General features: G+C 47.5%; 1 protein-coding gene across 1 annotated transcript in view; it reads left to right on the top strand.

The window, feature by feature from the left end:
* The first annotated feature begins 7,977 nt into the window (after window positions 1–7,977).
* Window positions 7,978–13,948, top strand: part of LOC138855389 (uncharacterized) — a 293,544-nt gene continuing 287,573 nt past the window's right edge. The window contains exon 1 of the mRNA XM_070104527.1: window positions 7,978–8,241. Within this exon, the coding sequence (XP_069960628.1) occupies window positions 7,978–8,241 (264 nt within the window). The remainder of the gene's footprint in view (window positions 8,242–13,948) is intronic.

Here is a 13,948-nt window from a genome sequence, read left to right as displayed (position 1 = left end):
CCCTTACGAATTTAGCGCTTTTCAGTAAATATTAATATTAATAATAATAATGTACCACAGGTCTGGGTATGTGGGTGGCCATGATGTAACAGAGGTATGGGTGGCCATGATGTAACAGAGGTATGGGTGGCCATGATGTAACAGAGGTATGGGTGGCCAGGATGTAACAGAGGTATGGGTGGCCATGATGTAACAGGTATGGGTGGCCATGATGTAACAGAGGTATGGATGGCCATGATGTAACAGAGGTATGGATGGCCATGATGTAACAGAGGTATGGGTGGCCATGATGTAACAGAGGTATGGGTGGCCATGATGTAACAGAGGTATGGGTGGCCATGATGTAACAGAGGTATGGGTGGCCATGATGTAACAGGTATGGGTGGCCATGATGTAACAGAGGTATGGGTGGCCAAGATGTAACAGAGGTATGGGTGGCCATGATGTAACAGAGGTATGGGTGGCCATGATGTAACAGAGGTATGGGTGGCCAGGATGTAACAGAGGTATGGGTGGCCATGATGTAACAGAGGTATGGGTGGCCAGGATGTAACAGAGGTATGGGTGGCCATGATGTAACAGAGGTATGGGTGGCCAGGATGCAACAGAGGTATGGGTGGCCATGATGTAACAGAGGTATGGGTGGCCATGATGTAACAGAGGTATGGGTGGCCAGGATGTGATACAGGTGTGGGTGGCCATGATGTAACAGAGGTATGGGTGGCCAGGATGTGATACAGGTGTGGGTGGCCATGATGTAACAGAGGTATGGGTGGCCAGGATGCAACAGATGTATGGGTGGCCATGATGTAACAGAGGTATGGGTGGCCATGATGTAACAGAGGTAACGGGTGGCCAGGATGTGATACAGGTGTGGGTGGCCATGATGTAACAGAGGTATGGGTGGCCAGGATGTGATACAGGTGTGGGTGGTCATGATGTAACAAAGGTATGGGTGGCCATGATGTGATACAGGTGTGGGTGGCCATGATGTAACAGAGGTATGGGTGGCCAGGATGTGATACAGATGTGGGTGGCCATGATGTAACAGAGGTATGGGTGGCCAGGATGTGATACAGGTGTGGTTGGCCATGATGTAACAGAGGTATGGGTGGCCAGGATGTGATACAGGTGTGGGTGGCCATGATGTAACAGAGGTATGGGTGGCCAGGATGTGATACAGGTGTGGGTGGCCATGATGTAACAGAGGTATGGGTGGCCAGGTGATACAGGTGTGGGTGGCCATGATGTAACAGAGGTATGTGTGGCCAGGATGTGATACAGGTGTGGGTGGCCATGATGTAAGAGAGGTATGTGTGGCCAGGATGTGATACAGGTGTGGGTGGCCATGATGTAAGAGAGGTATGGGTGGCCAGGATGTGATACAGCTGTGGGTGGCCATGATGTAACAGAGGTATGGGAGGCCAGGATGTGATACAGATGTGGGTGGCCAAAATAAAACACAGGTGTGGGTGGGTAGGTGGCCAGAATATAACACGTGTGGGTGTGTGGGCGGGTGGGTGGGTGGGTGGGCGGGCGGGTGGGTGGTCAGTGTGTAACACTAGTTGTGCATATGCAAATCAGGTCCAGCAAGCCGAAAACAAACAGATAAACATGAGAGGAATGTGTGTGTGTGTGTGTGTGTGTGTGTGTGTGTGTGTGTGTGTGTTGTGTGTGTGTGTGTGTGTGTGTGTGTGTGTGTTGTGTGTGTGTGTGTTGTGTGTATGTGTGTGTATGTGTTGTGTGTGTTGTGTGTGTTGTGTGTGTGTTGAGTGTGTGTTGTGTGTGTGTTGTGTGTGTGTTGTGTGTGTGTGTGTGTGTGTGTGTGTGTGTGTGTGTGTGTGTGTGTGTGGGTGTGTGTGTGTGTGTGTGTGTGTGTGGGTGTTGTGTTGTGTGTTGTGTTGTGTGTTATGTGTTGTGTGTTGTGTGTATGTGTGTGTGTTGTGTGTTGTGTGTTGTGTGTTGTGTGTGTGTGTGTGTGTGTGTTGTGTGTGTGTTGTGTGTTGTGTGTGTGTTGTGTGTGTTGTGTGTGTGTGTGTTGTGTGTTGTGTGTTGTGTGTGTGTTGTGTGTTGTGTGTTGTGTGTTGTGTGTTGTGTGTTATGTGTTGTGTGTATGTGTGTGTTGTGTGTGTGTTTTAGAGTCCTCACCTGTGTGTCCAACTGTTTGTTTTCACATGTTTGAGGTTACTTAGGCCGAGCCTCAGCTCCTGGCCCTGCTTCTAAAGCAGGCTGCTTCTGACTTTGTAACATCGTGCCTATTTTTGAAGCTGTGTATAGATTCTGCCTTTACAGCTTTTTTGACTACGTTAAACTCGCGTATGTTTTAAACTCCCAGCAGTGCCCTCCTGTACCTGTTTCCCATCTCCGGAACACTTAGTTTCTCTCCACCCTATCAATTCCTGAGTACTTTTTATGTCATTATCATATCTCTCTCATGGTACATCTATCCTTTGATATCATCATTTCTGAGCTCATCCATCTTCCAACTAGCGCACTCAGCTCACACACTGAGGACCGGAGTTTGAATCCCCGGTACGGCTGGAAAAGATTAGGGACGTTTCCATAAGACACCTGCTGTCCATGTTCACCCATCAATAATAATAGGTATCTGGGTGCTAGTGGACTGGTGTGGGTCGCATCCTGGGTGTTAGTGGACTGGTGTGGGTCACATCCTGGGTGTTAGTGGACTGGTGTGGGTCGCATCCTGGGTGTTAGTGGACTGGTGTGGGTCACATCCTGGGTGTTAGTGGACTGGTGTGGGTCGCATCCTGGGTGTTAGTGGACTGGTGTGGGTCACATCCTGGGTGTTAGTGGACTGGTGTGGGTCGCATCCTGGGTGTTAGTGGACTGGTGTGGGTCACATCCTGGGTGTTAGTGGACTGGTGTGGGTCACATCCTGGGTGTTAGTGGACTGGTGTGGGTCACATCCTGGGTGTTAGTGGACTGGTGTGGGTCACATCCTGGGTGTTAGTGGACTGGTGTGGGTCGCATCCTGGGTGTTAGTGGACTGGTGTGGGTCGCATCCTGGGTGTTAGTGGACTGGTGTGGGTCGCATCCTGGGTGTTAGTGGACTGGTGTGGGTGGCATCCTGGGTGTTAGTGGACTGGTGTGGGTGGCATCCTGGGTGTTAGTGGACTGGTGTGGGTGGCATCCTGGGTGTTAGTGGACTGGTGTGGGTGGCATCCTGGGTGTTAGTGGACTGGTGTGGGTGGCATCCTGGGTGTTAGTGGACTGGTGTGGGTCGCATCCTGGGTGTTAGTGGACTGGTGTGGGTGGCATCCTGGGTGTTAGTGGACTGGTGTGGGTCGCATCCTGGGTGTTAGTGGACTGGTGTGGGTCGCATCCTGGGTGTTAGTGGACTGGTGTGGGTCGCATCCTGGGTGTTAGTGGACTGGTGTGGGTCGCATCCTGGGTGTTAGTGGACTGGTGTGGGTCGCATCCTGGGTGTTAGTGGACTGGTGTGGGTCGCATCCTGGGTGTTAGTGGACTGGTGTGGGTCGCATCCTGGGTGTTAGTGGACTGGTGTGGGTCGCATCCTGGGTGTTAGTGGACTGGTGTGGGTCGCATCCTGGGTGTTAGTGGACTGGTGTGGGTCGCATCCTGGGTGTTAGTGGACTGGTGTGGGTCGCATCCTGGGTGTTAGTGGACTGGTGTGGGTCGCATCCTGGGTGTTAGTGGACTGGTGTGGGTCGCATCCTGGGTGTTAGTGGACTGGTGTGGGTCGCATCCTGGGTGTTAGTGGACTGGTGTGGGTCGCATCCTGGGTGTTAGTGGACTGGTGTGGGTCGCATCCTGGGTGTTAGTGGACTGGTGTGGGTCGCATCCTGGGTGTTAGTGGACTGGTGTGGGTCGCATCCTGGGTGTTAGTGGACTGGTGTGGGTCGCATCCTGGGTGTTAGTGGACTGGTGTGGGTCGCATCCTGGGTGTTAGTGGACTGGTGTGGGTCGCATCCTGGGTGTTAGTGGACTGGTGTGGGTCGCATCCTGGGTGTTAGTGGACTGGTGTGGGTCGCATCCTGGGTGTTAGTGGACTGGTGTGGGTCGCATCCTGGGTGTTAGTGGACTGGTGTGGGTCGCATCCTGGGTGTTAGTGGACTGGTGTGGGTCGCATCCTGGGTGTTAGTGGACTGGTGTGGGTCGCATCCTGGGTGTTAGTGGACTGGTGTGGGTCGCATCCTGGGTGTTAGTGGACTGGTGTGGGTCACATCCTGGGTGTTAGTGGACTGGTGTGGGTCACATCCTGGGTGTTAGTGGACTGGTGTGGGTCACATCCTGGGTGTTAGTGGACTGGTGTGGGTCACATCCTGGGTGTTAGTGGACTGGTGTGGGTCACATCCTGGGTGTTAGTGGACTGGTGTGGGTCACATCCTGGGTGTTAGTGGACTGGTGTGGGTCACATCCTGGGTGTAAGTGGACTGGTGTGGGTCACATCCTGGGTGTAAGTGGACTGGTGTGGGTCACATCCTGGGTGTAAGTGGACTGGTGTGGGTCACATCCTGGGTGTTAGTGGACTGGTGTGGGTCACATCCTGGGTGTTAGTGGACTGGTGTGGGTCACATCCTGGGTGTTAGTGGACTGGTGTGGGTCACATCCTGGGTGTTAGTGGACTGGTGTGGGTCACATCCTGGGTGTTAGTGGACTGGTGTGGGTCACATCCTGGGTGTTAGTGGACTGGTGTGGGTCACATCCTGGGTGTTAGTGGTCTGGTGTGGGTCACATCCTGGGTGTTAGTGGACTGGTGTGGGTCACATCCTGGGTGTTAGTGGACTGGTGTGGGTCACATCCTGGGTGTTAGTGGACTGGTGTGGGTCACATCCTGGGTGTTAGTGGACTGGTGTGGGTCACATCCTGGGTGTTAGTGGACTGGTGTGGGTCACATCCTGGGTGTTAGTGGACTGGTGTGGGTCACATCCTGGGTGTTAGTGGACTGGTGTGGGTCACATCCTGGGTGTTACTGGACTGGTGTGGGTCACATCCTGGGTGTAAGTGGACTGGTGTGGGTCGCATCCTGGGTGTTAATTGACTGGTGTGGGTCACATCCTGGGTGTTAGTGGACTGGTGTGGGTCACATCCTGGGTGTTAGTGGACTGGTATGGGTCACACCCTGGGTGTTAGTGGACTGGTGTGGGTCACATCCTGGGACAAAACTGATCTAATTTGCGGGAAATGCTCAGCATAACAAGCGGCTTTCTATATAGTAGTATGTCACTGATGTCAGCTATGGTCTGTATACCTTGTACATGTACTTGTATACCTTGTACATGTACTTGTATACCTTGTACATGTACTTGTATACCTTGTACATGTACTGGTATACCTTGTACATGTACTGGTGGCAAATAAAGATTATTATTATTATTATTATTATTATTATTATTATCCTCGTTTCCTAACCTATACACTTTTTACCCAGCTTCTTGACTTGCTTGGTAGTGTTTAGGCTTAATGTTGGTGCTGCTTACTCGAAGATCTTTCAAGATTCAAGAGGCACAGTGCCATGATTGGTACATTGCACAAATATCGTGCACATGCAACATTTGGTCGTCTTTATTCTGGTAACATTCGCTGGCCAGTAGTTTCTTCAGTCCAATGCAGAGGACGGTGGAAGATGAGGAATTTTTAAGTAATCAGTCCCTCAACCTGGAGTCGATGTTTAGTCCACCAGTCTGGAGTGAGGGACTGATTACCTCAAACTTCTCATCTTCCACCATTCTCCTCTGTATTGTACATGTGTTTCATTATTCAACTTGATAAGACACATGTGCAACAGTTAGGTATCTTTATTCACAAACGTTTCGCCTACACAGTAGGTTTCTTCAGTCGAGTACGGAAGAGTTAGCAGAGGCAGAAGAGATGTGACGACGATGTAAGTGGTCCATCATCCTTGAAGACGTTGTTTTGAGGTGGTCAGTCCCTACGTCTTTAAGGTTAATTAACTGATTAACAGTCTTCACATCTCTACTGCTTCAGCAAACTCTTCTGTACTCGACTGAAGAAGCCTACTGTGTAGGCGAAACGTTTGGGAATAAAGTTGCCTAACTGTTGCACATGTGTCTTACATACCAAACTCTCGGTATTGCATACCAATCTAATATTCACACTAACTCCCTCACTTACCTTTACCTCCAACGATTAAACAGACTTCGCGAGTCGAAGATTTGTCTGAGACTGTCTAATTATCACATCTTCGGCTGCTTGATATTCCCTGCCAGGCAGAGTATAGTCCAAGTTTACTCGTAAACTCTGGCGTTTTCCACACACTGTCAGGGGTAACCTGGGGTCTGCTGAAGGCTTTAGGGGTAACGTTTGTTTAGGCAGAGGTACACTTAAGTACAATCATCATCATGCAATTACCATACCAAGTAGGATAACCCAAAAAATACCATCATTGACAAAATCTGATAGTGTGTGGTTGGAGGAGGCATGTAAACTGTGTGGTTGGAGGAGGCATGTAAACTGTGTGGTTGGAGGAGGCATGTAAACTGTTTGGTTGTAGGAGGCACGTAAACTGCTTGGTTGGAGGAGGCACGTAAACTGTTTGATTGGAGGAGGCACGTAAACTGTTTGATTGGAGGAGGCACGTAAACTGTTTGGTTGGAGGAGGCATGTAAACTGTGTGGTTGTAAGGGGCACGTAAACTGTTTGGTTGGAGGAGGCACGTAAACTGTTTGGTTGGAGGAGGCACGTAAACTGTTTGGTTGGAGGAGGCACGTAAACTGTTTGGTTGGAGGAGGCATGTAAACTGTTTGGTTGGAGGAGGCATGTAAACTGTTTGGTTGTAGGAGGCACGTAAACTGTTTGGTTGGAGGAGGCACGTAAACTGTGTGGTTGTAGGAGGCACGTAAACTGTTTGGTTGGAGGAGGCACGTAAATTGTTTGGTTGTAGGAGGCACGTAAACTGTTTGGTTGGAGGAGGCATGTAAACTGTTTGGTTGGAGGAGGCACGTAAACTGTGTGGTTGTAGGAGGCACGTAAACTGTTTGGTTGGAGGAGGCACGTAAACTGTTTGGTTGTAGGAGGCACGTAAACTGTTTGGTTGTAGGAGGCACGTAAACTGTGTGGTTGTAGGAGGCACGTAAACTGTTTGGTTGTAGGAGGCACGTAAACTGTTTGGTTGTAGGAGGCATGTAAACTGTTTGGTTGTAGGAGGCACGTAAACTGTTTGGTTGTAGGAGGCACGTAAACTGTTTGGTTGTAGGAGGCATGTAAACTGTTTGGTTGTAGGAGGCACGTAAACTGTTTGGTTGTAGGAGGCATGTAAACTGTTTGGTTGTAGGAGGCATGTAAACTGTTTGGTTGTAGGAGGCACGTAAACTGTTTGGTTGTAGGAGGCACGTAAACTGTTTGGTTGTAGGAGGCATGTAAACTGTTTGGTTGTAGGAGGCATGTAAACTGTTTGGTTGTAGGAGGCACGTAAACTGTTTGGTTGTAGGAGGCATGTAAACTGTTTGGTTGTAGGAGGCATGTAAACTGTGTGGTTGATTAGACATCAGTCCTAGTTGATCAGACTTCGAGTCCGGTTGATTAGACCAGAAAGTCTGGTCTGGGACCTAACCACTAGTACATTAACCTGTCAATTATCCATTATTTATCCTTGTTATCCTTCAATTATCTTTTAATTATTCTCAGTTATCCTTCAAGTGTTCAGAGTGAATCTTTGTTAAGTTGAACGGAAAATAATTCTTACATACACAATCTTTTGATCCGAGGAATCTGATCTAATGTTTTTTACCTGTTAAGTACCTGTCTAAGAATGTAACACTCATAGCAGTGGTAATCTACCACTGTAGAGTCACTGTCACCACTTGTCAAGTCATAGCAGTGATGATCTACCACTGTGGAATCACTGCCACTGCTTGTCGAGTCAAAACAGTGGTGATCTACCACTGTAGAGTCACTGTCACCACTTGTCAAGTCATAGCAGTGATGATCTACCACTGTGGAATCACTGACACCACTTGTCAAGTCAAAACAGTGATGATCTACCACTGTGGAATCACTGCCACTACTTGTCGAGTCAAAACAGTAGTGATCTACCACTGTAGAGTCACTGTCACCACTGGTGTTTACTCACAACAGTGTTCTTGGTGTCCCGCAGGAGAGCCGCTGTCGCCGCCAGTGTTGGTGGGAGCCAGGGAGATTTATGAACCCACCGAACTTATCAAGATCGGCTGCCAACCTAAGGAATCCTTTCAAGGAGATCACAAACCTACCTTACAGTGGTTCCTAGAGGGCAGCCAGGTGAGTACTAGTTAATATTACCTAGAGGACAGCCAGGTGAATACTAGTTAATATTACCTAGAGGACAGCCAGGTGAGTACTTCTTAATATTATCTAGAGGACAGCCAGGTGACTAGTTAATATTACCTAGAGGGCAGCCAGGTGAGTACTAGTTAATATTACCTAGAGGACAGCCAGGTGACTAGTAAATATTACCTAGAGGGCAGCCAGGTGAGTACTAGTTAATATTACCTAGAGGACAGCCAGGTGACTAGTAAATATTACCTAGAGGGCAGCCAGGTGAGTACTAGTTAATATTACCTGGAGGACAGCCAGGTGACTAGTAAATATTACCTAGAGGGCAGCCAGGTGAGTACTAGTTAATGTTACTTAGAGGGCAGCCAGGTGAGTACTAGTTAATATTACCTAGAGGGCAGCCAGGTGAGTACTAGTTAATATTACCTAGAGGGCAGCCAGGTGAGTACTAGTTAATATTACCTAGAGGGCAGCCAGGTGAGTACTAGTTAATATTACCTAGAGGGCAGCCAGGTGAGTACTAGTTAATATTACCTAGAGGGTAGCTAGGTGAGTACTAGTTAATATTACCTAGAGGGCAGCCAGGTGAGTACTAGTTAATATTACCTAGAGGGCAGCCAGGTGAGTACTAGTTAATATTACCTAGAGGGCAGCCAGGTGAGTACTAGTTAATATTACCTAGAGGGCAGCCAGGTGAGTACTAGTTAATATTACCTAGAGGGTAGCTAGGTGAATACTAGTTAATCTTGCATTTATGAAGGGTAGCCAGTACCTGGGCCAACTAGATGCTAGTAAGATTTCTAGATTCACCCATTTCTAGTGCACCCATGTCCATCTTGTGGATAGCGGTGCAAGAGGAATCACGGAATGGGTGGGATTTGAACTCATGGCAAGTGGAATCTAAAGCACACAGGATTCCCTCGCCATGAGTTCAAATCCCACCCGTTCCATGGTTTGTTTGTTAATGTGTTATTACGATTTCATAAGTAGTGACAGAGCATATGGATATACAATAGACAAAGCTGTACGTCAGTTTACGTGCGGCCAACAGTAACAGCCTGGTTGATCAGGCCCTGATCCACCGCCAGGCCTGGTCACAGACTGGGCAGCTGGGACGTTGACCCCTGACGCCCACTCCAGGTATATTCCGGGTACACTCCGGGTACACTCCGGGTACACTCCGGGTACACTCCGGGTATAGGAACTGAGCCCTGAAATGGTTAGCAGCAGTAACTATGGATATACGCGCGCGCGCGCACGCACGCACGCACACACACACACACACACACACACACACACACACACACACACACACACACACACACTCAACTTCCTGCAGGAGGTTCAGTGGGACAGAGAACTGGTAGGAAAATCAGTAAGCGAGATGATGGAATATGTAACAACAAAGTGCAAGGAGGCAGAGAAAAGGTTTGTTCCCAAGGGAAATAGAAATAATAGGAAGATCAAAGTGAGTCCTTGGTTTACCCGAAGGTGTAGGGAGGCAAAAAACTAAGTGCAACAGAGAACGGAAAAGGTACAGGAGGCAAAGGACCCAGGAAAACAAGGAGATTAGTAGAAGAGCCAGAAACGAGTATGCACAGATAAGGAGGGAGGCCCAGCGACAGTATGAAAACGACATAGCATCGAAAGTCAAGTCTGACCCGAAACTGCTGTATAGCCACATTAGGAGGAAGACAACAGTCAAAGACCAGGTGATAAGGCTGAGGAAAGAAGGTGAGGCGCTCACAAGAAACGATCAAGAGGTATGTGAGGAGCTCAATATGAGATTTAAGGAAGTATTTACAGTGGAGACAGGAAGGCCTCTGGGGGGACAGAACAGACGGGGACACCAGCAAGGAATATACCAACAAGTGTTGGATGACATACATACAAATGAGGAGGGGGTGAAGAAGCTGCTAAGGGACATCGATACCTCAAACGCAATGGGACCGGACATCATCTCCCCGTGGGTCCTTAGAGATGGAATGGATATGCTGTGTGTGCCACTTACCACAATCTTCAACATATCCCTGGAAACTAGGCAACTACCTGAGGTATGGAAGACGGCAAATGTAGTTCCCATTTTTAAAAAAGGAGACAGAAAAGAGGCACTAAACCATAGACCTGTCTCTCTGACGTGTATAGTATGCAAAGTTATGGAGAAGATTATCAGAAGGAGAGTGGTGGAGCATCTGGAACGGAACAAGAGTATAAACGCCAACCAGCACGGATTCATGGAAGGCAAATCCTGTGTCACAAAGCTTCTGGAGTTTTATGATAAAGTAACAGAAGTAAGACACGAGAGAGAGGGGTGGGTTGATTGCATCTTCTTGGACTGCAAGGCCTTTGACACAGTTCCTCACAAGAGATTAGTGCAGAAGCAAGAGGATCAGGTGCATACAACAGGATGGGCACTGCAATGGATCAGAGAATACCTGACAGGGAAGAAACAACGGGTCATGGTACGTGATGAGGTATCACAGTGGGCACCTGTGACGAGAGGGGTTCCACAGGGGTCGGTCCTATGATCAGTGCTATTTTTGGTATATGTGAACGACATGATGGAAGGGTTAGACTCAGAAGTGTCCCTGTTTGCAGATGATGTGAAGTTAATGAGGAGAATTAAATCTGATGAGGATCAGGCAGGACTTCAAAGAGACCTGGACAGACTGGACACCTGGTCCAGCAACTGGCTCCTCGAATTTAACCCCACCAAATGCAAAGTCATGAAGATCGGGGAAGGGAACAGAGGACCGCAGACGAAGTATAGGCTAGGTGGCCAAAGACTGCAAACCTCGCTCAAGAAGATCTTGGGGTGAGTATAACACCGAGCATGTGTCCGGAAGCACACATCAACCAGATAACTGCTGCAGCATATGGGCGCCTGGCAAACCTGAGAACAGCGTTCCGATACCTTAGTAAGGAATCGTTCAAGACACTGTACACCGTGTACGTCAGGCCCATACTGGAGTATGCAGCACCTGTTTGGAACCCGTACTTGATCAAGCACGTCAAGAAATTGGAGAAAGTGCAAAGGTTTGCGACAAGGTTAGTTCCAGAGCTAAGGGGAATGAAGAAAGGTTAAGGGAAATTGGCCTGACGACACTGGAGGACAGGAAGGTCAGGGGAGACATGATAGCGACATATAAAATACTGCGCGGAATAGACAAGGTGGACAAAGACAGGATGTTCCAGGAAGAGGACACAGAAACAAGAGGTCACAATTGGAAGTTGAAAACTCAGATGAGTCAGAGGGATGTTAGGAAGTATTTCTTCAGTCATAGAGTTCTCAGACAGTGGAATAGCCTAGAAAGTGACGTAGTGGAGGTGGGAACCATACATAGTTTTAAGACGAGGTTTGATAAAGCTCATGGAGCAGAGAGAGAGAGGACCCAGTAGCATCCAGTAAAGAGGCGGGGCCAGGAGCTAAGACTCGACACCGGCAACCACAAATAGGTGAGTACAAATAGGCGAGTACACACACACACACACACACATTATATAGGCAATCTGGACACCCACGATGCCTTGTACCTTCTCACAAAGTGCTTGAGTCTGCCCAGGTTGACATATTTCCTAAGATGTGCACCTTCATATGATAACCCTATACTGCACGAATATGACAGTATTCTGAGGCAGATTTTTACGAAAGTACTTAACCTTACTCTAGAAGACGGGCAGTGGAACCAAGCTACACTTCCAGTCAGACTAGGAGGCATTGGTGTCCGCAAGTCATCACAGATTGTGTTACCTGCTGTTCTGTCCTCGTGTATTGCATCCAGAGGGCTTGTAGCAGCGATTCTCCCTGAACATCTTAGGGACAAGATTGGAATCCAGGACCAGAAGTTCATTGACGGAGCAATGATCTGGGATAATCTAACGGGCTCTGAAACCAGACCTGCTCCCCCCAACAACTACAAACAGTCGCACAGGGATGGTCCAATAGTGGAAAATATAGCCTCAACAATGCTTCAGAGTGTGTCAGAGAAGGATAGAGCCCGCCTCCTGGCAGTAAGAGCCCCTCATGCTGGGGACTTTCTGTTGGCTGTTCCCAACTCCAGCCTTGGCACACGCCTCTACACACAGACCATCCGCATCGGTGTTGCCCTTCGACTTGCCGCCCCTATTCTCGCCGAACACAGGTGCATTTGTGGCAGTGAAGCAGGAGGCCGATTCTGGTACCATGGCCTTGTATGCCGTAAATCCAAGGGAAAGATTGCAAGACATGAGAAGGTTAATAACGTTATCAAGAGGAGCCTCACAACAGCCGGATGCCCAGCAGTAAGGGAGCCACCCCAACTATGCAGATCTGATGGCAACCAGAAGCGTCCAGATGGTATCACCCTTCAAGCCTGGACAGATGGCAAGCAGGTGGTGTGGGACTATATATGTGCATCTACCTTGGCTGATACCTATCTCCAATACACCAGGGAGGAAGGAGGGGCAGCTGCCAGCTTCAGGGAGTCCCAAAAGTCTGGAAAATATAGAGAACTTGCCCATCATTATATGTTTGTTCCCATAGGCTCAGAGACCCTTGGCTCAGGGGAAAGAATGCATCTAAATTCCTTAAGGAGCTGGGAAAAAGACTCATCAGGGTAACTAGGGATCCCAGGGCAGCTAGTTTTCTGTTCCAGCGGCTCAGTGCTGCTGTTGAGAGGGGTAATGCCTGCTGTATTTTGGGCAAGCGCCCCAGCTCTGAGGAGCTGGATGAGATTTTCGCCTTATAATCAGTGACAAACACGTAACATGTACCGTATATGCCACCTTTACATCAACAATGTATCTTCTGTACCATATGTAATAATAATAATAATAATATTATATATATATATATATATATATATATATATATATATATATATATATATATATATATATATATATATATATATATATATATATATATATATATATATGTCGTGCCGAATATGTAAAACTGGTCAATTAGCAAGAACTTTAAAATTAAGTCCTTTCTAAAATTTTCTCTTATACGTTTAAAGATATATTTTTTTCATTAATTTTGATGTACAAATTTTTAATTTTGCTCCAAAAGAATCTTAGAAAACTTACCTAACCTTATTATAACAAGAACAATTTATTTTAGCCTAACCCAACTATATATATTTTAGATTTGTTTACAGTAATTTAATACTAAACCGACACAATGAAATATATTTTTTTCGTTAGGCTCAGAATGATTTTGGCGAAATTATTGCATACACAAATTTTCGCTTGTCCTATATGGCAAGATGAGCGTTGCTATTTAAGCCAAGATGGCAAGTTCTGCCTATTCGGCACGACATATACATGTAATATATATATATATATATATATATATATATATATATATATATATATATATATATATATATATATATATATAGGACTGAAGCAGCCACTCATGGCTAAACGTTTTAAGAAACAAACGTTCTGAACACAAGCGTCGTGTTCCACAGTGTGTTGGTATCACTGTATCATGCAGGTAAATGGTCCAGAGAACCGACAGACTGATAAATAAGACACATGTACAACACTTGGGTATCTTTGTGTCACTTTCGGCCAACCAGCTGCTTCCTCAATCCTGTACAGAGAAGAAAGGTTGAAGATCAGAAAGAATCTGAGGTAATTAGTCCATCAGCCTGGAGTCGATGTAATCAGTCCCTCAGCCTGGAGTCGATGTAATCAGTCCCTC

This window comes from Cherax quadricarinatus, chromosome 92 (assembly GCF_038502225.1).
Source record: "Cherax quadricarinatus isolate ZL_2023a chromosome 92, ASM3850222v1, whole genome shotgun sequence".
Lineage (NCBI taxonomy): Eukaryota > Metazoa > Arthropoda > Malacostraca > Decapoda > Parastacidae > Cherax > Cherax quadricarinatus.
The sequence above is the reverse complement of the archived record's forward strand: the minus strand, read 5'-3'. Positions and strand labels throughout refer to the sequence as shown.